The following is a 25,821-nucleotide window of genomic DNA, read 5'->3' as shown; positions in this document are numbered from 1 at the left end:
GAGTTAGGAAAACAGAGGCAATGTTTGTCCTGTATTCAGCCAACAAGGTTGGCGCTCCTGCTTCTAAGCAGACTATTGCTCGCTGGATCTGTAACACGATTCAGCAGGCTCATTCTACGCCGGGATTGCCGTTACCAAATTCGGTAAAGGCCCATTCCACTAGGAAGGTGGGCTCTTCTTGGGCGGCTGCCCGAGGCTTCTCGGCATTACAACTGTGCCGAGCAGCTACTTGGTCGGGTTCAAACACTTTTGCAAAATTCTACAAGTTTGATACCCTGGCTGATGAGGACCTCATGTTTGCTCAATCGGTGCTGTAGAGTCATCCGCACTCTCCCGCCCGGTCTGGAGCTTTGGTATAATCCCCATGGTCCTTACGGAGTCCCCAGCATCCTCTAGGACGTAAGAGAAAATAAGATTTTAAACCTACCGGTAAATCTTTTTCTCCTAGTCCGTAGAGGATGCTGGGCGCCCGTCCCAGTGCGGACAATTTCTGCAAGGCTTGTATGTAGTTGTTGCTTACATAAGGGTTATGTTACAGTTGTGATCAGTCTCTGGCTGATGCTGTTTTATTCATACTGTTAACTGGTTTGGTATATTCCATGTTGTACGGTGTGTATGGTGTGGGCTGGTATGTATCTCGCCCTTAGATTAACAAAAATCCTTTCCTCGTACTGTCCGTCTCCTCTGGGCACAGTTCTTTAACTGAGGTCTGGAGGAGGGGCATAGAGGGAGGAGCCAGTTCACACCCGTCTAAAGTCTTAGAGTGCCCATGTCTCCTGCGGAGCCCGTCTATACCCCATGGTCCTTACGGAGTCCCCAGCATCCTCTACGGACTAGGAGAAAAAGATTTACCGGTAGTTTTAAAATCTTATTTTCAGCAGGTTTCGCTACATATGTTACCCCTTTATCAAGGTATTCCAAAATACTGTAAGGTCAACAAACATCTGTCAAATACACCTGGTCACTAATACACCTTTTACACCGAGCTTTTGACTTGGGTTATTGCTGGGTTGACCCAGGTTGTGGCTCGGTGTAAAATTGTTAACTCAGGTACAGTAATTCTGGAATCCATCCCAGGTACCTTGCAAGGGCAGTGTAAACAGGGAACCCAGGTCACCCGAGTCAGCTCACGTTTACAGCATGGAGAGATCAGTGATATACATCACAACGGCACTTGGCAGAAAACGTCCACAGTGCATCTGTGCTGTGTGCACAGCACCGTCTGCACAGCCCTAGTTATGGCGGGGCTAGTGACATCAGGGGACAGAGCAGGAATTTGTGCTGTGGCTAATGTTGCTGCTGAAAGAACTCCAAGCACTACTGCAATCCGTGTACAGTGTAAATAGATCCACCCGAGAATAATGCAGGTCAGAGCCGTGGTATAAAGGGGGTGTACCGGGTATGACCCGGTTTGGAACCGTGTTCAAAATCCTGGAACAGACCCGAGCTTTTAGGTGTAAAAGGTGTATAAAAGACAGTCCCCATCTATTTTGAAAATCTCATGACCTTTTAAAGGTGATGATTAAAAAAACATGATAGGTATAATAAAACATATTTTTGATCACACAGCAATTGATAAAAAAACAAATAAACTAAAACACAAAAATAAACAGCATAAAAAAATAATATGCCATAAACAATTTCAAATGTCATGTATAGAATAAGCTTGAAACTTTTCCCTCAGGGGAGTGTGCACAAAAAAAACATGAATTTCCCCTGAAAAAGCAGTGCGAGTTTGGAATTGGATTTCAAGTGTAATTTGCTGTGCGAGTTCGTCGTGCAAACATCTTATACAAGCCAACTCACTCATAGCTAATTGGATTGAACTCTATGGACACTATTCTATTGTTAGCACCAGCAGCTGTCATTCCTGTGCGCAGGGGCGGATCCAGAAGAAAATGAAAGGGGGCACCATGATAGGGGAACGGTAATAGTTATATTTACATGCACCTAAGGCATGCGTGCTCCCAGATAAGGGGAGTGGTATCACAGGGGGTGTGGCCTCACAGAATATGCCACCAGGTAATGATTGGCTGTAGGAGTGCATCCTGGTTTATTGCCAATGTTTCACACTGATGAAAAGGCTGATTGGGCCTTGAAATGTTAGTCACCTGTTCCATTAGTTATGGGAGCCTGGAAGGCACCCCAGCACAATACAATTATTAAAGTTTTTAGTTGGTGGTGGCAGGTGCAGCATGCCTTGTTTTGGGCACTGCACTGAGACTCAGACTGCAGGACACGAACTGCCCATCTTTGATCAGTAGAAGCAGCCAGCTGGATCTCCAACAAGCCGCATAAGACATCTGCAGGACAGCCCTGTCACAATCACACGAGCCGCCTTCTCAAAGCTGAGGCTGACTGCACCTAGAATGGTGGTAAAGGAAGTGGAGGAGGAAGCACTGGGAAACTGTGCGGTGCAGTGAGGACTAATGAAGCCTTCTGCGCCATCATAAGTAACAGTCTTACTCGATGCTGGCATTTGAACCCCGCGCCTGGGCTGGGCTCTGGCTGGCTGGCAGTGGGGGAGGTAGGTTGCGGTGAGCAGGTTGCGGTGAGCAGGGGGAGGCTGGAGCTGCAGCTCCAGCCTCCCCATTGGTTACCACACAGACTTGCTGTTAGAGCCGTGACAGATCCTAGTGCCTGCCGGCTCTTTTATAAATCTGACTGACGTAAATAGCAGTAGTGCTGCTACTGTTCTCCTTTTGAAAAAAGAAGAAGTCAGAAACGACAGGGGGGGGGGGCAGCACGGGACCGGGTGCCCCCCCACCCTCCTGGATCCGCCTATGCCTGTGCGCCCTTCAGAGCTTTTCAATTGTTGTTCCTGTCAGAGCTGCTATTGTCGGCATTTCCGCTCGTATCCCCTGGGAGTGGCGAGCTGAAATGTGCAAAATGTGACTTGTTTGGGTGCCCAAACGGTACTTTTCACAATCGCGACCGTTAGTTTAGTCGGGTTTAGCTGCTTTATGTGGCTAAACCCGACACTAATGGGTGCGATCTGCGCGATAATGAGCATCAATTGAATTTTGCCCCGGCTATCTCCCGTCATTTTATATGGGAAATCGGGCAGCGATAACAACTGAATAGAGCCCTACATGTAAATAAGAAATTCTACATATGTATAGCCACACTAAAAATAAATTGTTAAACATTATTATGCAAATCTCAAAGCAACATGATCTTATGAATAATCACGTAATTGGATATCAATGAGACAAATGGTATTAATTAAACATACTGTATAACAAAGAAACCAAACATAAGCAAAATACCATATACTTTTATTGATTATAAATATGTAAGTATCTTGCCAAATTATACAAAATGAGAACGCATAATCTCGTAATAAAATGACAACCTGTCTGCATTATAATCCAACTATTTTGCACAAACATTAAACCGTTATAATGAATATAATATAACTGCCATGTTTAATAACTAAATGGTAATCTCAATATATACTACTATATAATACCAATGATTATAATTCACTAACATGAACGGTGCCTAGTCAGGTAAACGCTAAATAAAACATATGTAAATTACATAAAAGCAAACTAATCTGATGGCGAATACCTATTTTCCACTGACATGAAATTCCTGGGTTATTAGGCGTGAGCACACAAGCAATCCGAGATTTTTGTCAGTGGAAGCGGCTTAACCCGGAACCAGTGACCCGAGAATCCAACCTTGCTAGTGAGCAGAGTTTTCCCGGGAAGGACCCGGGTAAGGCTCACTGTAAGTGGGTGGACCCATTTTCAGCATAGGAAGAGCCAGCATAGGAAGAACCTGTGTGCGGTGACATCGCCAACCCGGGAATAAGCCAGGTCTAGCCGCCTGTCTAAAAGGGGTCTCAGCCAAATCGCATTCGGGTTGGACCTGTGTACAAAATCTAGGGTGCGACTCTGCCTTTTAATCTGAAAGAGGTAAAACACCACTTTCAGACTAAAGCCAGGGCTTGGTCCCTGTATTTTTCCTGACTTATTGAACACGGGTCGAACCTGGCTCACATCTTTCACACTGGTCCCGGGTTATTCCCAGATCAACCACTTTTACACTAATCCCATGTCTGTCACTTGAGGTGGGCCTCCGGATGCACAGCCAATCAGCAGCTTTGAAAGGTAACCTGGGTCGAAAAACCCAGGTCTCACCTTCCACACCCGTAGGCAACTTAGGTCGGACCCAAGAATAACCCTGGTAACGACCAAGATCGAGCCCCAGCAGTTTGGACCTGGATAGACTCTTTCACACAGAGAAAGGACCCGGTTTGCCCCAGGTCCAAATCTCTGTATGAAAGGGGTATTACTATTCTAATCACATAACTTGGTAGTTCTCTCTAATGCTGGCTGATTGCTGTATGTCAGCCCTCTAGAACCAGTAAGGAGACAAAACACTGCCCAGCTTAGCAACTACCATACTTGCTATAATGCTTAAATTACAACAGACATTCTCCCAGGCAAACAGTGGATGGAAGAAAAAAATCTTTTGACAACAAGTTTCCCTACAGGTTTCCTGGTGCCCTTACTGACTGTTCCTCATTAAAAAGCAATTTTGTAAACAAACAAGTAATAAAATATTTGCCTATTGATACCAGTTACTTGGAGAAATGGACTCAAACATGAAGCAGCAGTGTTGTGCACAAGGCATTTGTTAGACTTTTTTTATGTTATGCTCCTATTCCTGCATTACCTTTGCAACCCTAGACAGTATGTTTGTAAATGTACACAGGGTTGTTCAATGATTGGCAGGATCTCAGTGTATGGATAATAATCACTGAGCAAAATATTATTTGTTGCCTGTACTTGAATGATATTTACATAATCTACAAGGGTTAAAGCTGATAAATTTGAAGGCACTCACAACGGGATCTGTTCAATTTGCCGGCTGACGGAATCCCAACAGTCAGGATACCAACGCTGGAATACTGCCAGCCAGGATCCCGGCAAAACAGGACTAATCACACTCGTGGGTGTCCACGACACCCATAGAGTGGGAATAGATCTTGTGGCAAGAGCAGCAATCCCACAAGAGGACTCTTTGCACGCGCCCTGCTGCCGGCATTGAGGCAGGCGGGATGCCGCTGTCGGTATATGGACAGCCGGCATTCCACCCGCTGGTAATTTATATGTATTCCCTCACAACTGTGCTGCTAGATTTTACTGGTACAGGATCTTAATGCCAGTTTGGAGGCTGCATAAATTAATGAAGCAACTGCTTTAAATATTAATGCATTTTCATTGCAACCTCCACAAACATAACTGTTGAATAAAGTACCCTCACACATCCCCAAGTTAATTAAAACCTTAAGGTTAATCCGTTTTTGTCCCTACATATTGTGCTCTCATGCACAAGGGAAGCCATATAGTAAAGGGTCAAAATGATTGTGCAAAACAGCTGGTGCAAACAGGTAATTTGATGTATTTGTTACATTTGGGAGACACTAAACTGCTAGATTTGAGTTGCTACAAAGTTTTTAGTGACATCCTCTCAGAAGTATATCCAAAATGAAAGCAATCAGGCTGATTCATATTGGCTGAGACGTTCACATGTAACAGTCTCTATTGCCTTGCATCAGCCTTACCAGTGTTCATGCTAGGCATGTGTGGCATAATGTGAATAAGGGGCACTACTATGTGGCATAATATAGGAATAAGGGGAACTACTGTGGGGCATAATGTAAATAAGGGCTACTACTATGTGGTATCATGTGAAAAATCTACTGTGGTATAATGTGAGTAAGGGAACTACTGTGTGGCATAATGGGAATAAGGGGCACTACTGTGTGGCATAATGTGAATAAGAGGCACTACTGTGTCACATAATGTGAATAAGGGGCATGTCTGTGTGGCATAATGTATGAATAAGGGGAACTACTGTGTGGCATAATGTAAATAAGGGCTACTACTATGTGGTATCATGTGAAAATGGGATCTACTGTGGTATAATGTTAGTAAGGGAACTACTGTGTGGCATAATGGGAATAAGGGGCACTACTGTGTCACATAATGTGAGTAAGGGGTACTACTGTGTGGCATAATATGAATAAGGGGCACTACTGTCAGTAGCTGCTGTGCATGGGGACATGTGTGACAAATGCTGGTGTCCTGCAGAGGAGGGAATATAAAGAGGCATGTGTGGCTCTGATGGCATATGTGTAATATATTTTAAACTTTACTTGTGTTCTTCAATTAAATCCCAGATGTTCGGCCCGCCCAAATCTCCTGAACTGGCACACCAAAATCATAGTTAAATATCCCTATTGTACGTCCATTGAATATTAGAAGATATTCTAAAATACTGTAGTTTTCCTTTAGTGAAAAATATAAGGTTGGAATATAATTGTTTATGTAAAATGAATTTAATTGTGTTTATAGATAAGCATGCACTGGTTATTTCAATGTTTTATCTGGATTATATCTCAAAGGTTAACATGCTGATTGGCATTATTGTCTTCAACAAACTAATGTCTCGGGATGGCATATCAGACAAGTCCAAAAAGCAGCGGGCAGGGTAAGTGCATTCCTTTTTCTGAACACAATAATGATTTGCTTTTATTTATAATTTTATCATAGTGTATGTTGTGGCTTCTTCCCTTCATGTGTCATGTCAGTGTTGACTGGGGGATACTACTGTATATCAGTGTGCTGGATGGAGAATTTCAGTGTTCAATATTTTCGTAATGTTAATGCTTTTCTAGAATGTTAGTGTGTGTCTGATAGGGCAGTGCATCTTTATTTGATTATTGCAGAAAGGTCATTCTCACAGTGTGTGTGCAACAGATAACATCACCTCATTTATTCCAAACTGTGCCATTTTCAATGGAAGTAATAGGTTAAAGGATCAGTAAACCTAAACATTATGTTGCCTTATATAACAGAATTACAAATATATGTTTCAAATGGATATGACAAAATTTGAGATGTTTGGTATCCTATTTACATTTACAGTATTCTCTGCAGCTCAATACAAACTATTCTTGTCTGTTATCAGCATTTTGTATAGAATGTTGGCTTAAAGCAGGCATGTCAGACTCAAAAACCCCAGTTGGACAAATAATCAAAGTCTAAAGGTGTGTACACACGGTGAGATAAATCTGTAAGATTTTCACTATATAGTCAAAACCTTAAGGAAAGTTAGTGGACATCTCAAGGTGTTAGGCAGCTTGCGATACCGATTGGATACCGATGCGCGCTCCCGCGGGTTCGGTATCATAAGGCTAGATAGACTGTGCAGGCAAGTCAATCTTGACTATCTAGTGTACTATCTGGTACAAAGTATAGTCAAAATTGGCGCTTAGGCAAAATCCAGCATCAATGACCCCCACACCGTGCAAACTGGGTTAGACCTGTACTTACATGTAGCCCTGTAGGAGAGAGAGCGCTGGGGCAATAAGGAGTGCTGCAATAAGGAGTGCTGCAAATACTGTGCATCTCCTTATATCCACCACAGTGTTGGCTGTGTTTGTATGTTACCGGCTGGCGATCCTTGATACCAAAAAAACCTGCTATGTATATATACAGAGACCGTGCTATGGCAAAGAGCGGGCTATTACCCACTATTACCCCACCATTACCCTATCTCCCCGCTCTGCACACACCATACAGTGCCCTGCTCAGCACCTGTGGCCCCCGCACACATCACTCGCCTCACTCCCTGCCGGTTGTGTTCACGTGTTCCTGATGCTTCTGTGTTTGAGCACTTTCTGGGTCAGGAGAGAGGAGGAGGAGTAGAGTGAGAGTGACACTAATGGGGAAGGTTCTCTCAGGCCACATGCCACTTGTTTTCATATAGTAATGCAGGGATGCAAAAATATGCATCTGGGCCGCATGCAGGGCGTGGGCCGCGTGGTCTTTGACACCTATCGCTTAAAGTGTCTGTGCCCTTTAATGCAATTCTGGAAAATAACTCTAGGAAAATGTTTCTCACACAATCACAACTGTATCACGGATACCTTCCTGTTTAATATACCACAGGGATTTCCTGACGGATCACCGATCATCAATGTCCGCTGATCTGCGTTTATGATTGCTGATCGGCATCGCCAGAACAGGGAATCATGGCTCAGATGTACTGTATGGCCCGCATTATACTCTGACACAACACTTTGTGTTCATTTCAGAAACAAATGACACATGACAAACCTTTAGCTAAAACATAAAATATAAAATACAAATGGTCGAAAAGGGGGGCAAAACCTGACGGTTTTGGCCCCGTTTTCGACACAAGCACACGGATCGGCATCTATTCCACCGATCCACGTGCTTTTCGACAAGTCGAATTCCTCGACTTGTCGAATAATTTGGGGTTATATTGAATAGGTCGGAACCCCTTCCGACCTAAAAAAGTTGAAAACTGCCGTCTTGAATCTACCTGGCAGACGGGGAGAGCAGCGCCGGAGGTTGTGTCACAGCCGCCGCTCACAGCAGTGTCCACCCGGCTCCATCAATCGAGACCTCGCTTGCTGGAGCCGGGTGGACGTTGCCGTGAGCGGCGGCTGTGATGTGGGGACAGGGAGAGGCAAAGGGGGGGGGGGGGGGGGGAGAGCCGCGGGAAGACAGGGGAGAGCAGCGGCTATATAGCCGCTGCTGTAGCGTTGCTCTCCCCCGTCTGCCCACGGCTCTCTCCCGTCTCAGCTCCCGCATCTCAATTCGACTTTTTTTAAAGTCGAATTGAGAATGCATTGAATAGCCCAGGTCGGATCCATTCCGACAATGAATGTCGGAATGGATCCGACTTCAATTGAATATACCCCTAAATACCGCAGGAGGCACTGTTGTCGGCGCCTCCGAAACTAACTTAAATCTTTTTTTAACAATGTAAAAATGATTACAATAATAAAAAGAATATACTTATGACACAGAATATGTCTTCTTTGTATTATTGTAATCATTAATGACAGGTGAGGCACTGCCTCCCCTGACTGCACGTCCCTGACTTACTGTAGGTGTGTGGATAATTGTAAATGTCAGATCATGAAACTCCAGCTCATACCACTGGGCTTCCTTTAATTTTAGTTTAATCTACAGCACAAGTTCTCAGACTCGGTCCTCAGGACCCCACACAGTGCATGTTTTGCAGATAACCCAGTAGGGGCACAGGTGTATTCATTATTCACTGACACATTTTAAAAGGTCCTCAGGTGGAGCTAATTATTTCACTTGTGATTCTGTGAGGAGACCTGGAAAACATGCACTGTGTTGGGGTCCTGAGCACCAAGTTTGAGAACCTGTGATCTACAGTACCTTATTCATACCTCCCAACATGACTCTCTCCAGGTGGGACAGGATACTCTGCTCCTGGACTTCCCTCTTAATTTATGATTGCCATCACCTGTACAAGACACAGACACACACCTTTCTTATCAACCTGTTCAAAACAGGTGTCTGCAATCATACATTAAGAGAAAACTCCAGAAGTAGAGTATTTTGTCTCTCCTGATGAGGGTCATGTTGGGAGGTATGCCTTATTTAAGTATAGTTTAGCCATAATGTCCTTTTAATCTGGGACAGCAATCATTTACATGGGTTCTGTGGCTGATAAAAACCAGGTGTAATGCAGCCTTGAATTTAGCCAGCCACAGAACCTGTGTATATCAATAAAGGGATATTATAGGAAACCTATTTAAGTGCAACCTCACAAGCAGTATAAACACTCCTCGAGAGATACGATGAATATATTACTTTCAAGGCTTTATCTAGTATTTGTAAGAAACATGTCATTTGTGCTATCTTTTCATTTAATGCACAGACACCAATGAAAGCTGCTGAAGCTCTTATTTATTTAGTAACATATTTTTATATAACACTTACATTACACAGCACTATACAAAATATATTAGTCATTCACATGAATCCCTGCCACTTTGAAACTAACAGTCTAATTCTGTAACACACCCACTTGAGTTAATTTTTGTGTCATATGCTGATTAACATACTTGTAAATCATTAGATTGTGGGGGACCACCACAGTTCCTGGAGGAAGCTGACGCAAACACAGGTAGACCATACAGACTCCACACCAATAAGGCACTGTTTGGAATCAAGTAGAAAGCCCCAGTGCTGTGAGACAGCAATGCTAGCTGGTGTGTCATTATGTTGCCCATAGATAGATAGAGTTATGTAATTTATACCCCTTTCACACCGCCACGCCGACCTAGGTTATTGCCGTGTTAACCCTGGTAGAGGCTCGGTGAGAAAGGGTCCCTGAAAAAAGACTGGGTCAACTGACCTGGGAATCCAACCCGGGTAGCGACCTGAGTTGGTCACCAGATGACCCGGATTACGAGGCAGTATCAACGGGTAACACTGTATGGAGAGCTGGCTCATCGGTGCTTGGAGATGATGTCACCATCAGAGGAAATGCCCTGGCAATAATACAGTACCAGCCTGCGGGGTGAAACCCATGTTCAGTGACCTGGGCTGGACTCAGGGTTTTGGTGTGAAAAGGGTATTAGAGTTGAATGAATCTTTGTACAAGACACAGACGTAAATGTGTGTTGCAAAAATGGTGCTTTTACAAGTTGATGCATTAATTCATGAATCCACATAACAATATATGTAAAGTACATCAATATGATGCAGTGGCTGACTTTTAATGGTGAGAAATGGCATTTTTAAATTTTAAAAAGAGGTTCAATTACATATTTTTTAAAAGAGGATCAAGGGGCTAATTCAGTAAGAATTGCAAATTTTTGTTAGCATGCTGGGGGCCCCCCATCACAGGGCAAGGCCACCCAGCATGCTGAACGCCGCCCCCCCCCCCCCCTTCAACAAGCAGAAATTGCGATCGCATCGCAATTTCTGCTTGTTAGCAGAAATTAAGGATGCCTCCCGCACACACACCTGCCGGCTCTCTGCACTGCTGACCAGGGCGGCGGGGACACTGACCTGGAGGGGCAGAGCACTTGGTTCATGAGCCCGAGGACGCTGGAGAGAAGGGGGTCTGTGCGCCGGTCACAGGAGACACTGACAGTGTCCGAGGCAGCAGGGGGACCAAGTGACTGCAGAAGGATCTGTCAGGCTGCGGTGCCCTCTAAGTGTGACGCCTTACGTGGATGAATAGTAGGGCAGGCCGTGAGTGCAGCTACCCCCTAGCTTCCAGTGGCAATGAATGAGAGGAGAGGAGCGGAGCCGAGGTGCAGTGCAGGGGAACAAGTGCAGGGGCCCCTCTCGGGGTACGTGCAATAAGGAGTCAGTCCCAGTGAAGTGGTGGGCTGGACACCAGGGGAGCTCCGAATCTGGTGCCCAATCAAATCTGCCTCAGAGACGGGCATTCTTTCATAAAGGCTTAGCTGCGCCCGCAGGAGGCCTCCTGCAGGAGCCAATCGCGGGGCGGATGCGTGTGACACCATGCAGCCACCCAAGCTACACCCCCGTATGCACCGCACTGCCCCCCGTTTGGCCGCCTCCGCCCCCGCAACGCTTCGTCTCGGAAATGGAGCGTTGCCACCCCCCACCCCGCCTCTGCCTGATTGACAGGCAGAGGCGATCGCATTCTTTTTGCCCCCCACCCCCCCCTGCGCAGAAAATGCAGGCGCATGCACCTGCATCTTTTCATTTTTTGCAGTTGAATCGCACACTGCAATCCAACCTGAATGAGGCCCCTGGTGTCCTTTCTCTCCTAGCAACCAGTAGCACGCTATAACAGACTGGGCTGGTTTCACATTTAGAGGGAATCTGTAGTGTGGAGTACTCTAAGATTGTTCAGCATGAGCAGAGGCAGACTGATGGATTGTGGCAATCAGGGAAGTTAACCCAACCATCATACTGTATCCTGTTGATAGGTCAACAGCCATAAGGTCGACACCAAATGGAAGAGATAAATTTGATCGACATGGTCAGAAGGTCAACAGATTCAAATGGTCAACATGGGTTTTTTAAACATTCTTTAAACTTTTTCATGGACTACTATTGGGAATAGTAACCTGTGCCGATCGCAGCAGTAGCAGAGTGAGGCACCTTGCCCGAAGCATGGTGAGCGAATCGAGCCATGCAAGGGGACGCGGTACACTAATTGGGGTGCTCAAAGGTAAAATTTTACACAAAAAAAATATCAAAAACTCATGTCAACATTTTCATGCGGCGACCATTTCTGTGTCGACCATTTCATCCGGTCGACCTTTTCACCATGTTGACCATTTGACAGCGACATTTTGACTGTCGACCCATTGACCCATAGCCCCACCACACACACACCTTTTTGTGCAGGCGGCCACAACCTCCCTCTCCTCTTCAGGGCTGAGCTCTTCTCAGCTGGCTCCACCTCGAAGGTATAGTCGGCTGAAAGGCACGGCCATGGGGAGGAGAGGGAGGTCTCAGTCACCCGAATGAGAGGGTGTTGGAAGGTGGGGCCAGCTGAGAGCTTGGCCCCATGGAGGTCACGGCTGCCTGAAGGAGAGGTTTGTACTACATTACCGGGTTCAATTGCCCAGGTCGCCCCCCTCATGGATCTGAGTACAAGGCTGAATCCCTCATGGGAAACGGACAAATATTTTTTTTTAAATGCGGAAATAAACAGCTGAAAGCACTGGGCCGCCTTCTGACACTTGAATGTAGTGAGTGTTGGGGGAATAGTGTTAAATAGTTCAAAATAGCATTTCTGACTGTGGCACTACTGGTCACATCAAGTCCTGGCAGTCATAAACTGGCTGGGTATGCTAGCACTTGTAATACTGCTATGGAATGCTTGGTCCTATAGTGTTACATAACAGAATAATGTAAGAAAGAAAACATACCGTAATAAAAGTCTTTATTTAAACAAAGTCTTCCCCAATACGTCTTTCACTAATTTCTAAACCACTTAAATCCAGGGGATACTTCTTTCTTCAGGCTTTTAATGAAAATTAAATAAAAAATAAATCCCACAGACCTTCTCATTATAGAGCGTTGTTGCATTTCACAGGACTAGAGGTCTGTAAGCTTCAATAAGTATACTATACAATGGCTTCACTCTGATTGGTGAGAGCTGGTTACTGTTGGCTAGATCCCACGTTGGTTTTAGCCACAAGGAACCTCATTGATTCAGTGACTCTTCATTGATCCATTTTATCAATTAATATTAGGTGTCCAGCACCCGCAACAGCTACGCCCGTCTCAAAATTACTTTACTCTGCATTCGCTTGTACACTCCTTCCCTGCTTTGCCTTTCCAGGTGTAAGTAGGCCCAGAATACTAATTTGTGGCATACAGTAGTATGAACATTTCATATTTTACACTAAAAAGTGGGAATTGAACCCAAGTGTAAATGATCATGATACTGTGCAATGCAACTTTTTATGTAATATATACCTAAGTTCAACTGTACCTGCATGCACCAATGTTTTTTTTTTTTTTTGTTTGTTGTATGTCCAATTGGAGCCTTGGACAAGATAATAGTTTTAAGCTGTCCTTTGATCTCCAGCCCCAAAGCATCCTGGCATCAGCCAGTTGGGCATACAGTATGTCATATGATTACATAGATTCCAGCAGATGTGCCCACATCCTATATAATAGAAGGCTAAGCTGCTCCTCACTTCTGTTATGTGCGCCATTGGCCAAATGAAAGTGGAAGTGATCATGCAGAGAGATGTTACAGCCTGCTAAAAACTTAAGTAAAAATATTGATCTGTTTCACACTTGCTGAATATGGAGAGAGGTTGATCCTCACCTCTGTGGTGCCACCAGCAACCACTGGAGTGTGCCCGATGGAGCATCGTTTGGGACAAGGACACACACACGCACACCCTATGTACACTGCACCCCCCACCATATACTCCCCCTAAATACACGTTGCAATGCATACCCCTCCATATATTGCCCGCTATATACAGGGCACCTCCCTCCTCCATATACTGCTCCCGCTATATACCGCATACCCTGCACTCCCTCCTCCATATACTATGCTGCAAGCCCAGGTTACTTGAAATCCCAGGAGTTGGCAACAAGTAGCAGCAGTAACCTGGAAATGGATGCAGGAACCGCCAGACGGTCCCGCATCACTCAGAGTGGAGGCACCAGGGACACGTATGGCCACTGACCAGCGGGGGAGAAGGTGAATCAGTCCGGCAGGAACTGATGTGGTGTGTGGTGTGGTGACCCGGAGGAGGAGGGGTCGGTGCTGGGGCTGCAGATTATGTGGGTGAGGAGGAGGTAGATAATCGGCTCAACTGCTTTATATATACTGTGCGCCGGTGGAGGGATGGGGTCCTGTGCTCACCCCTCCCACACCCCACACAGGCCATGCCCAGACCCCTCCGGCCAGCTGCTGGTGGCTACTGGTGTCCCCTAGTCTGGCCGGGAGCTGTGAGGGGACTGGTGAGCTTACACATGCCAGTACTGTTGTATATAGCACATTACAGATATACAGCAACTGTACATATAAAAGGCAGCAGCAGGACTTTCAGAAACCCGGCAGCTTCTGTGTGAGTAGCGACTGCCCCAATCCAGCCTGGAGTCCGTCATTTTGACGGACTTTTAACTAGTGATTATAGAGGTGCCTATATGATTATTTGTCAGTTTGTAGATGTGCCCACATCATTTTATACCAGTTGGGATATCAGTGTTCCTGTGCCTGTCCTCTGAGCAGTGGCGGAATTCCGACATCAGTCACCTGACTGCTGGCATCCCGTCCACCAAGATGTCAAACATATCCCAAGCAGTGATACCAGTTAACAGTGGTTCTCCATGTATATTAGTCCAATTAGGTGTATACTGTACTGTACTGTATGTATAACAGAAATGCCCATATAATTATTTACCAGTACAGCAGAGTTATAACAAGATTATATTCCATCCAGCATAGATACCCATATATAATCAGTCTAGCAAAGTCCCTACTTGGTTACCTACTAAACTAGCAGAGTTCCCAAACAATTATAATGCAGCCCGCACTAGTGCCTACTACACTACTATATGCCACGCCAGCAGAAATGCCGCAATGATAACATAAAAAGTTGTACTGGTGTTGTGGACTCACAGAGGAAGTAGCTGCCAATGATTCATAAAGGAGCGCAGGCCTTATTCACTGAGTAATGAAGTTTTGAGTCTGACTCCCATGCATCTGGCATAGCTTTTACTGAGGAGGGACTGACATACAGTATGGAAATGACATTGTAATTGCTATCACTTCAGCATCTCTCCATCCTTCTGCATTCAACAGTCATCTCGCACAGGGTTGGAGTTGCTATCACTGGTGCTAATATAGAAGCAACAGCGATAGCACTAATATGGTAATGCAGCAGAAATTGACTTCTGCTGCATTACTGATCCGAACTGCGTCCTAGGACGCACTATCAGATCATCTCCAACACCATCGGTCGGCTGCGTGACCCATGTGGTTGCGTAAGCCGGTCGCTGCAGGAGGAGCTACCAAGATGCCAGGAAATCTCCGTCCTCTGTCCTCTGACGGAGATCATGGCCTCTTCCCTCCCCTGCAATGGCTGTCACCAAACCCTCCCAGTCCTCCAAATGGCAGCAGATTGTCAGTCACTGACACTCTGCTGCTGTCCTGCGTCCTGTTTTGCAGGACCCATTTGCGCATGTGCATATGCAAAGTACCAAACTTTGGTAATTTGTGGTGCAGGACGGCATTCCGTCCACATCTGAATCAGGAACAGCATATGGAACCATGATACTGGCTCTCTAACAGTATTATGCTGCTGGCTCTCCTACAATATTGAAGAATGGCAGGTATTCAAGTAAATAAGGACTTGGGCTCCTGCTGAGGTACCCTAGTGAGTACAGTAAGGGGGTAATTTACTAAGCAGTGATAAGAGCGGTGAAGTGAGCCAGTGGAGAAGTGAGCCAGTGGAGAAGTGCCCATGGCAACCAATCAGCACTGAAGTAATCTATAATTTGCATACTATAAAAATATACAGAGCTGCTGATTGGTTGATGGGGAAACTTCTCCACTGGCTCACTTCTCCGCTCTTATCACTGCTTAGTAAATGTCCCATTTAGTCAGCTATGGTGTAGATAAGTATGTAATATACTAGTGTGCTAGCAAATTTTCTATAAAAATGTTTAAAAGGAGTTGTTTGGGATGACCATTGTCCATATTACTATCAGGCAACTGAAACATACTGTAGGAAATACATAGGATAGTAAAAGACATTATGGGTCTCATACTGAGGTGGGAGTAAAGCAAAAGAAGAGCAAGTAACTATGCATATTGGTAAAACTATGCTGAACTGCAGGTGAGGCAGATGTAACGTGCAGAGAGATAGATTTGGGTGGGGTATGCCCAAAGTTGGCCAACATTTGTGGGCTACATGCAGAAGTAGCCAGTACTTACCCTGCATACAAAAACTAAATGTATTTGCTCCCCTTGCAGTGCAATATGGTATGCTCCAGGTACACAGTCACTTTTTTTGCTTACTCCTGGCTTAGAATATAGCTCTTTGGGGGATATTTACTTACATTGCTCAATGGTGAAATGTAGGTAATATATGCAAATATCTACTAATTGGGTGCTATAGCTATCTGCATATTTGCACCTTTGAGTTAGTTTAGTAAATAAACCTCTACGACTATTATATGTAGTCCATATTAATGCTATATTGTTACCTAGATTATCACATGCAAGTATTGATTAAAGATCACTGCCTATCCATTGGGGGAATAATTTATAAATATTTAGCAGTAAGCAAAATCTGTTGCTGCACCCGCTATCCAGGGTATATATTTACTGCCAAACTATTAATTCAGGCATTGATACAAAAACGTGTCATTACATGTAGTGGTACATTGTGTGATAGTTATGCATGCTAACATTTCACTGGTGTGATGCTGCTATTGAAAGATATCTACAGATTTGCAGTTACAGGGTTATATTGCAATATATATATATATATTTATACAGTATATGTTCTATGTGCCAATGTGTTTGTATTAATGTGTTTTTGTTTGTAGTGGCAGCCTACACTTCTCCTATAATAAAAAGCTAACATGAGTCATAGACTCCAGGTTATTTATGGAGGTCTCCAATCCATCAATATTTCTGATAGGCCAGTTCTTAGTACGGCAGTGACTCTCTCCAGCTATTGTTGTACAACAAGTCCAAGACATATTGGGGTCATATATTAACAATTGATGGAGAGAGATTGACTTAGTCAGGAATACAGAAAGGGTGGTAATAGCAATGGAGTTTCCCCTTTCCTTGTATCCATCTCATGCTAACCAGGTGCTGCCTTCCTGCCAGTCCAGAGCTGTTCTAACACACTGCCTTTTATTTCTCTCTCCCATCTTCGCTCTGTTATCTCTCTCTCACGTGCCCCATACTCCTTTGTGGCTTCTCCCTTCTGTCTCTGTATTCCTCATTTCTTCTCCTTTCTGTCTGTCCCTGCCAACCTGACCTCCTTCATTCCCCTCATGTACTGTAATTCTGTATAATGGATTTTATATTGATGTGTGAATTTGTCTTCCTTTATGCATGCACTAAAAATGTTCATCTCGTTTTGCATGAAAACACACACAATATATGTGATATGCATTTGTGCTTTTTGTATCGCCATTTTGATTTTTAATATCTATATATAAACATCTTTATCTAATTATATACCAATTTATATACATTTATAAAAAAAATTCTTTTTGGAACCAACTATATGTATTTCATTATTTTGCTCTAAATATACCTAATCCTCCCTCTGGTGCTCCTATTCTCCCACTGCCACTAAACCCCCACTACTCTGCATGCTCTTGGCTTGTTGTGATGTGCTGTTGCAGAATTGAGATATCCTGCAGGAACCTGCCGCTGATTTGTTCTACATGTGGAGTGCTGCCCAGCGCAAATCTCTCTGCAGCTACTGCCAACAACGCTGTGTTAGTGTTCTGTCCTTTTCTTCTGCCTTTTCCAATTACACACAGACACACACGGGCATGCACATTAACCTCTTCACTTACACTTTACACCTGTACAGTATTGTACTTTTACAGTAAGTAGCAGGGTCTCATTAAGGGCCACATGGGCCTAGAGCTGAAAATGTTCAAGGGCCTTTTGTGAGAAGCAGAGGAGGTGTGACTAATGTTGCATGGCTGTGGCCAGGGCTGTGTGGGGTTGTACACCCCCTACACTATGAGCCCCAAATCTATCTAACTATATTATTTTATTTTATGAGAAACCAGAAATCCAATTTTAATACTTCTGATTTGTGGCTGAGCATGTGGCCAGCTGGGCTGCTGGTCATCAGGCTGTTACGATGATGGGCCTATTTTTGTGTACAACTGGAATTTTAGTCCCTTTTAACCCATTGTTAATTTGGCCCTGGTAAGTAGGACTTGGGACACCTACCTTTCATGATCCATGGACATTCCCTTGAAATGCCAAATGAGGCATTTGTTTAGTTTGTCCTCCTTTTAGAATGAAATGTATCTAGATGCTTGTGGGCTCACTGTATGTTACTTGTCATCTGCACAATGTGGTGTCTTCTCTGTCCTTAAGTCCTGAATTAGTGTGCATTTCCCAGGTCTCTTCTTATGTTACCCTCCAATCTATAGAGATCAGATTCGTGTCCACCTCTTACTCTGCATGTCACCTGTGGTGGCAACTAGCGCTTCTCCCACTATCCCTCACTACTTCCCTCAGGCTAGGAGAGGTGACCCACACATGCATTATTTTGCACACTTAATTTTATATAGGAGAAACCTTCACAAGCAGAATTTGTCAGGAGTGTGACTGCACACACCTAACCTGGGATTCTTGATCTTTTATCTCTCCTTACCCACATCTCTTGCATTTCCCTCCATGCTGCGTGCATTTATTGTGTCACCTACCACATGCTTGCTCTTCATGGCTTTCCGTTTCCTTTAACCTTTATCTCCTTCCAAACTTTTCTTATCTTGTTCATTTATACTTTTTTTCTGCTCTAATTATGCTAATTCCTGCTTATCTATTTTCTTTTCTGGACATTTCTTTGACATTACATTACGTATTTTGTTATATACTTTCTTTCTGAAATGCTTTTGGTTTCTCTCTCACTCTTCCTTTAAACACATTTTTATTCCCTATCATTTCACTTACGTTGTTAATTTTTTCCTTTCATCAATCATCCATTTCTTTCCTTATACCTCTTTTCACCACTTTCTTTTTACCTATATTCCTCTACCTTTTTCTCGCTATACCCCTTCTATCTGCACCGTGTCTCCACTCCCTTACCACAGGGCATCTCTCTGGAGTTCTTGTGTGGTCCTTCCTCTACTTGCCCTCACATGGATGTCTGCAGTTCTGGCTATGACTGACCGCCGATCCATCCTCTTCCAAGTCCTGTTTGCAGTGTTCAATTCAGTGCAAGGCTGTGTGATCATCACTGTACACTGCTTCCTGCGCCGGGAGGTGAGGACTTGTCAACACTAGTACCGTTACTATCTACATTTTGTCCCAGTGTCTTCAAAACAACTCAGACTTTGGTACTGCCAATGATTAGCTTCAGGGTCGGACTGTCCCACAGGGGTACCAGGGAAACCACCATTAGGCCGCCCTTCCTGAGGGCCCATTCCTTCCTCTAAGGATCAGGTTCCAGACTGTGCACTTGTATTATACATGGTAGATATGTTGCATTACACTGCACTAAACTATTGTGTATTTCAAGCCTATGTGGAGGCTGGCCACACCCCCTTTGTAGGCTGGCCACACCCCTAAGTATGGGCCCCTATCACTGCATTCCTCCGGTGGGCACTTCATGCCCCAGTCCGACAATGATTAGCTTATAAAGATAACCTCCCTGCTTTAAAAGTAAATGTATGTGTTCTCATGTCTTTATTTGTATTAGCATGGGCATTCTCTCCCTACATAACAGAGAACTCCATAGCTTTCCATTAGTCCTTGCTTGACTAAAGTGAACTGTTTATGTCATGCTACATAACTTCAGATTATAGGGAATTGATGTCACTGATACGCCTTCTTTTCTGTGCATCCACCAATCGCTGAATACCTGAGTGATTAGTGAATGCATCTAGTAAGATATACTGAAGTGGCTGCCACATTATCCATGCAGTGAGTTATGGAGACTTTCTGTATATTAAGTAGGGAGGAAGTCTCCAGTGTTTTACTGGTCTGGATGTTGGGTGCGGTGAATATAAGTTTCTTCTTAGTTTAATCTTTCTATTTGTATGGACAGGTCCAGGAAGTTGTAAAATGCCAAATAGGTGGATGCCACAGTGATGAAAATGAAGATTCTCCAAACTCCTGCAAGAACGGTCAGCTTCAAATCATGGTAAGTTACCTGTCTGCACAAGGCAGCTCTCTACATCAGTATGCACTAACAGAAGGGAAGTAATATACAAGCCAAATTAGAACTCTTTTTGTAATAAAAGGCCCTCAGTTGGGTTACATGCTGAACACATGAAATGATGCTTTGATTGTTTTGTTTGATCCATAGGCTAATTAATTAGGTAATGAAAAAAAATCTGTTTCCCACTACAGCTTGTAGGTCATTTATGTAGGGGTAGATGTGAAGTACAACACACATTTATAAATTGCTCATGTAAACTATATAAAAATTGCTCATTTAAAACGTAGAAATCAATGGCATACATACCGCATGTTGAATACAGGTTAGGTAGATTTGGTCTTTCCCCATATGTTTAGACACATGCACTCTTTCATTACCTGTTAGCATCTCACGTTTGCAAACCTCTATTATGCTGCCTGAATCAACAATGATCTCAAAAGAAATGTACAATAAGTGGAATAGATCTTCGATGCACTGTTTCATTGGAATAGAAAACCAGCCTGGTACATTTCTGAAGCAGCACTAAATGGGGAGGGAAAGGGGGGGAGTCTGTAGATGGACTAATGGCTTATAAGACCGTAGACAGGTTGGATGACAAGCGTCGGTGCACAGCCATTTTCAGATCTCTCCAGAGATGTTCAATCGGAGTCTGGGTATCTGGTTGGGCCACTCAAGGACATTCACAGAGTTGTCCTGAAGCCACTCCTTTGATATCTTGGCTGTGTGCTTAAGGTCGTCCTGCTGAAAGATGAACCGTCGCCGCAGTCTGAGGTCAAAAGCGCTCTGGAGCAGGTTTTCATCCAGGATGTCTCTGTACATTGCTTCATTCATCTTTCCCTCTATCCTGACTAGTCTCCCAGTTCCTGCACTGAAAAACATCCCCACAACATGATGCTGCCACCACCATGCTTCACTGCAGTGATGGTATTGGCCTGGTGATGAGCGGTGCCTGGTTTCCTCCAAACATGACGCCTGGCATTCATGCCAAAGAGTTCAATCATTGTCTCATCATACCAGAGTATTTTGTTTCTCATGGTCTGAGAGTCCTTCACGTGCATTTTTGGCAATCTCCAGGCAGGCTGCCATGTGCTTTTTACTAAGGAGTGCTTCCGTCTGGCCACTCTACCATACAGGCCTGATTGGTGGATTGCTGCAGAGATGGTTGTCCTTCTGAAAGGTTCTCCTCTCTCCACAAAGGAATGCTGTAGCTCTGACAGAGTGACCATCGGGCTCTTGGTCACCTCCCTGACTAGGGCCCTTCTCCCCCGATCTCTCAGTTTAGACAGCCGGCCAGCTCTAGGAAGAGTCCTGGTGGTTCCGAACTTCTTCTATTTATGGATGATGGAGGCCACTGTGCTCATTGAGACCTTCAAAGCAGCAGATATTTTTTTGTACCCTTCCCCAGATTTGTGCCTCGAGACAATCCTGTCTCTGAGGTCTACAGACAATTCCTTTGACTTAATTCTTGGTTTGTGCTCAGACATGCACTGTCAAGTGTGGGACCTTATATAGACAGGTGTGTTCCTTTCCAAATCATGTCCAATCAACTGGATTTACCACAAGTGGACTTCAATTAAGCTGTACGAACATCTCAAGGATGATCAGTGGAAACAGGATGCACCTGAGCTCAATTTTGAGCTACATGGCAAATGCTGTGAAAACTTATGTTCATGTGATTTCTTAGTTTTTTATTTGTAATAAATTTGTCATTATGGGGTATTGGCCCTCATTCCGAGTTGTTCGCTCGCTAGCTGCTTTTAGCAGCATTGCACACGCTAAGCCGCCGCCCTCTGGGAGTGTATCTTAGCTTAGCAGAATTGCGAACGAAAGATTGGCAGAATTGCGAATAGAAATTTCTTAGCAGTTTCTGAGTAGCTCCAGACTTACTCCTACATTGTGATCAGTTCAGTCAGTTTCGTTCCTGGTTTGACGTCACAAACACACCCAGCGTTCGCCCAGACACTCCCCCGTTTCTTCAGACACTCCCACGTTTTTCCCAGAAACGCCAGCGTTTTTTCGCACACGCCCAGAAAACGGGCAGTTTCCGCCCAGAAACACCCACTTCCTGTCAATCACAGTACGAGCACTAGAACGATGAAAAATCCTCGTTATGCCGTGAGTAAAATACCTAACTTTTGTGTAAAATAACTAAGCGCATGCGCTCTGCGACCCTTGTGCATGCGCAGTAAGCGACTAATCGCAATATAGCGAAAATCAGCAACGAGCTAACAACTCGGAATGACCCCCTTTGTGTTTAGAATTGTGGTATCACGTTGTCATTATGGGGTATTGTGTGTAGATTTTTGAGGGAAAAAATTAAATTATTCCAGTTTGGAATAAAGCTGTAACATAACAAAATGTGGAAAAAGTGAAGCACTTTATATACGTTCCGGATGCACTGTATGCATACATATATAACTTTGCATGCGGGGTGTTAAATATATGTATATATTTATATACATATAGTCATTTTGGACTTGATGAGCCTGCACACTGCAAGCGTCTGTTTTTTCCTTTATTGATCCTCTCCCTGAAGTCACATCGAGATCCTAAATACCTCAGTTTCTTTCTAGGTCACTAAACTATACAGCAGTGAAAATGAGATCCAAATTCATTCAGTAGTCTTTTCTTGATGCCAGAAAGAACAGACAAAAATTCTGAAAACATTTTTTTTGTCTCCATAGTTCATAAACAGTCCCTAGAAGTACTGTATATTGCAGTTTTATTATATGTATACATTAACTACCTATACAATATAGCATCTTACTTATTATTAGTATTAACTACTTATCTTCAAACTCCTGCATCTTCTTTACAGTTCTGGTGACTGTTCCCTTCCAGCTCCTCTTCACTACCATCTGCCAATGTTACAGTGTCACAACGCTGAAAGTATTGGTTAATCTGGATGCATCTCAGAGTTGGCCATGATTGATCAGGCTATGCCTGCAGTCCGGCCACATCCTCTCCTTCATCACTCTGCTCCTTCTCTCATACTCGGCCACATCCTCTGCATCAACACCCTGCTCCATCCCTCACACTTGGCCACATCTTCTCCTCTATCACCTTGCTCTTTTGCTCATACTATGGCCCCTTCTGTCCTGCATCACCCTGCTTCTTCCCTCACACTCTGCCACATCCTCTCCTCCATCAACCAGCTCCTTCCCTCACACTCCGGCCCCATCACTCCTCCATCACCCTGCTTCTTCCCTCACACTCTGCCACATCCTCTCCTCCATCAACCTGCTCCTTCCCTCACACTCCGGCCCCTCTACTCCTCAATCACTGTGCTCCTTCCGTCAAACTCCACCCCTCCTGTCCTCCATCACTCTTTTCCTTCCCTCACACCTCGGTCCCTCCTCTCCTCCCCTCAATCACCCTGCGCCTTACCTCACACTCAGCCCCTCCTCTCCTTCGTCTTCCTGCTACATTCTCTCCTTCATCACCTTCCTCCTTCCCTCACACTTCGGCCACATCCTCCCCTCCACCGCCCCCCTGCCCCAGCAGTGGGCGCACGGAGCAAAGATGTAAGAGGACACATCTGTACCACATATAATATTCATTGAAAGAAACAGAGCGCACTCACCAGGGCTTTTTCCGCAGGCAAGGAAAATGTACGTGTTTTATTCCTCACATCACAAAATAAGTTTGTGTGGGTCGATATTTCACCAGTTTCCCACATATATAAATACAGTGGCGTAACTACTGAGGGTGCAAGGGGTGCAGCTGCTATGGGGCCCTGGCTGCTTCCAGGGCCCGCTGTATCCCCTGCACCCAGTACCGGGCGGCCTCTGAGGCCCACTGCTCCCCTTCAACCCCGACCACGGGTGAATGTCCGCCGCCAGTAGCAGCCCCCTGCAGCTTTAGGGGATGTGGCATGGGAGTGGGGGGGGGCTACCTGGCAGGCTTCAAGCACCAGCAGATCAGTAGTGCCGCGATTTGCGGTGATTTAATGCTGTGAAGCCCTGCCCCCACCAGAGACCTCTGCAAGTCTGCAGTGGTAGATAATGTATCGCCTGCTTGTTCCCCGCTGTCTCTCTACCCCCGCGCTCTCCCTGACGCTCCCCTATCTTGCTACACTATATCTCACTCACACTGTCTTTCTCCCTCACCCCCTTCTTGACACTCTCCCTGACAATCTCTTTCCCTGACACTGTCTCCCTCTCTCTATCTCCCTGACACTGTCTATCTCTCTCACACTGTCTATCTCTCTCCCTCTTTCTGGCACTGTCTCTCCCTCTCTCATGCCCTTACACTGTCTCTCTCCCTGGCACTGTCTCTCTCCTTCCCTCTCTTTCTCCCTGACACTTTCTCTCTCTCCCCTGACACTCTCTCTCTCTGCGACACTGTCTCTCTCTCTCTCTGACTCTATCTCTCTCTTTCCCTAACACTGTCTCTCTCTATCTCTTGCTGACACTGCCTGTCTACCCCTCTCTCTTTCCCTAACACTGTCTTTCTCCCTCCCTGGCACTGTCTATCTCTCTCTCTCTCTCTTTCTTTGGCACTGTCTCTTTCTCTCCCTGATACAGTCTCTCTCCCTTGCACTGTCTCTCCCTCTCTCTCAGCCTATCCCTGTCTCTCTCTCCCTCCCTGATAGTGTGTGTGTGTGTGTGTGTGTGTGTGTGTGTGTGTGTGTGTGTGTGTGTGTGTGTTTCTCTCTCTCTCTCCCTCTCTCTCCCTGTCTGTCTCTTCCTGACACTCTAACTCTCGCTCCCCTATTCTTTCACTCTCCCTCCCTCACTGACACTCTCTTTCCCTGACCCCTCTCTCTCCCTCTCTTTCTTGCTTTTCTCTGTCTTTCTCTCTCTCCCTCTGACACACTCTCTCTCTCCCTGATGCCCTCTCTATCAAAAGTTACCTCGGGCTTCCAAGAACTGTTAAATGTACCAGGTCCAAATTTTCCAGTTTAACTTGTAATAGATTTATCACTTACATTAAGGGGAATGTTATGGCATAGATTAGAAGTCACCAGAGCCGGATTTAGGCCTCATTGGGCCCTAGGCAGGATATTGTTTTGGAGCCCCCTCCGTCAACAATCTATAGCTCTATAATTTCATTCTTGGTTGCAAGCGTCATCACAAAAGTACCTTGGTGCATATTTAGTGTGATCGCGGCACATGCACAGACTGCCAATAATCGCTCAGTTGCATGAATATTTGCATTGCATAGAAATCTGAATCAGGCCCAAGGTCTTTTGAAGTAGATTTGAGACCTGTGTCACATTTAAAGTAAACTGACCGCCAACATACAGTGGATAAAACCATTTTGTGTCTCCAAACATTTCTCATTTTATCAAAGAACATCACTTAACAAAATTGTCAGTAGTCCCTTATAAATCGGTAGCCTGCATTATCAGGATTATTGGTTCAGGACCTTGTATTTCTTGGACTGGATGAGATATAGGTGTATAGATGAGTGTTCAAAGGTGACTGCAATTACACCTTCAACAACAGTTGAAGCTGTATACTCTGAGCCAGGGCCTGAATCTACACAAAGATATTTAGATTGGTAAATCCAGGGCACATACATAATTCTGATCCTAACTCATCCCTAACCTCACACCTAACCATAACCCCAATACCCTAACCCTAAACTCAATCTGCTAAACCCTAACCCAAACC

At 44.8% G+C, this 25,821-nt stretch overlaps 1 protein-coding gene across 1 annotated transcript in view; it reads left to right on the top strand.

Moving 5' to 3' along the window:
* Positions 1-25,821, top strand: part of ADGRB2 (adhesion G protein-coupled receptor B2) — a 694,168-nt gene that overhangs the window by 642,865 nt on the left and 25,482 nt on the right. The window contains exons 21-24 of the mRNA XM_063954232.1: positions 6,422-6,507; positions 17,700-17,795; positions 19,134-19,305; positions 20,090-20,185. Coding sequence (XP_063810302.1) covers positions 6,422-6,507; positions 17,700-17,795; positions 19,134-19,305; positions 20,090-20,185 — 450 coding nt within the window. The remainder of the gene's footprint in view (positions 1-6,421; positions 6,508-17,699; positions 17,796-19,133; positions 19,306-20,089; positions 20,186-25,821) is intronic.

Source organism: Pseudophryne corroboree, chromosome 2 (assembly GCF_028390025.1).
Source record: "Pseudophryne corroboree isolate aPseCor3 chromosome 2, aPseCor3.hap2, whole genome shotgun sequence".
In the NCBI taxonomy this organism is placed as follows: domain Eukaryota; kingdom Metazoa; phylum Chordata; class Amphibia; order Anura; family Myobatrachidae; genus Pseudophryne; species Pseudophryne corroboree.
This window is presented reverse-complemented; position numbering and strand designations above follow the sequence as displayed.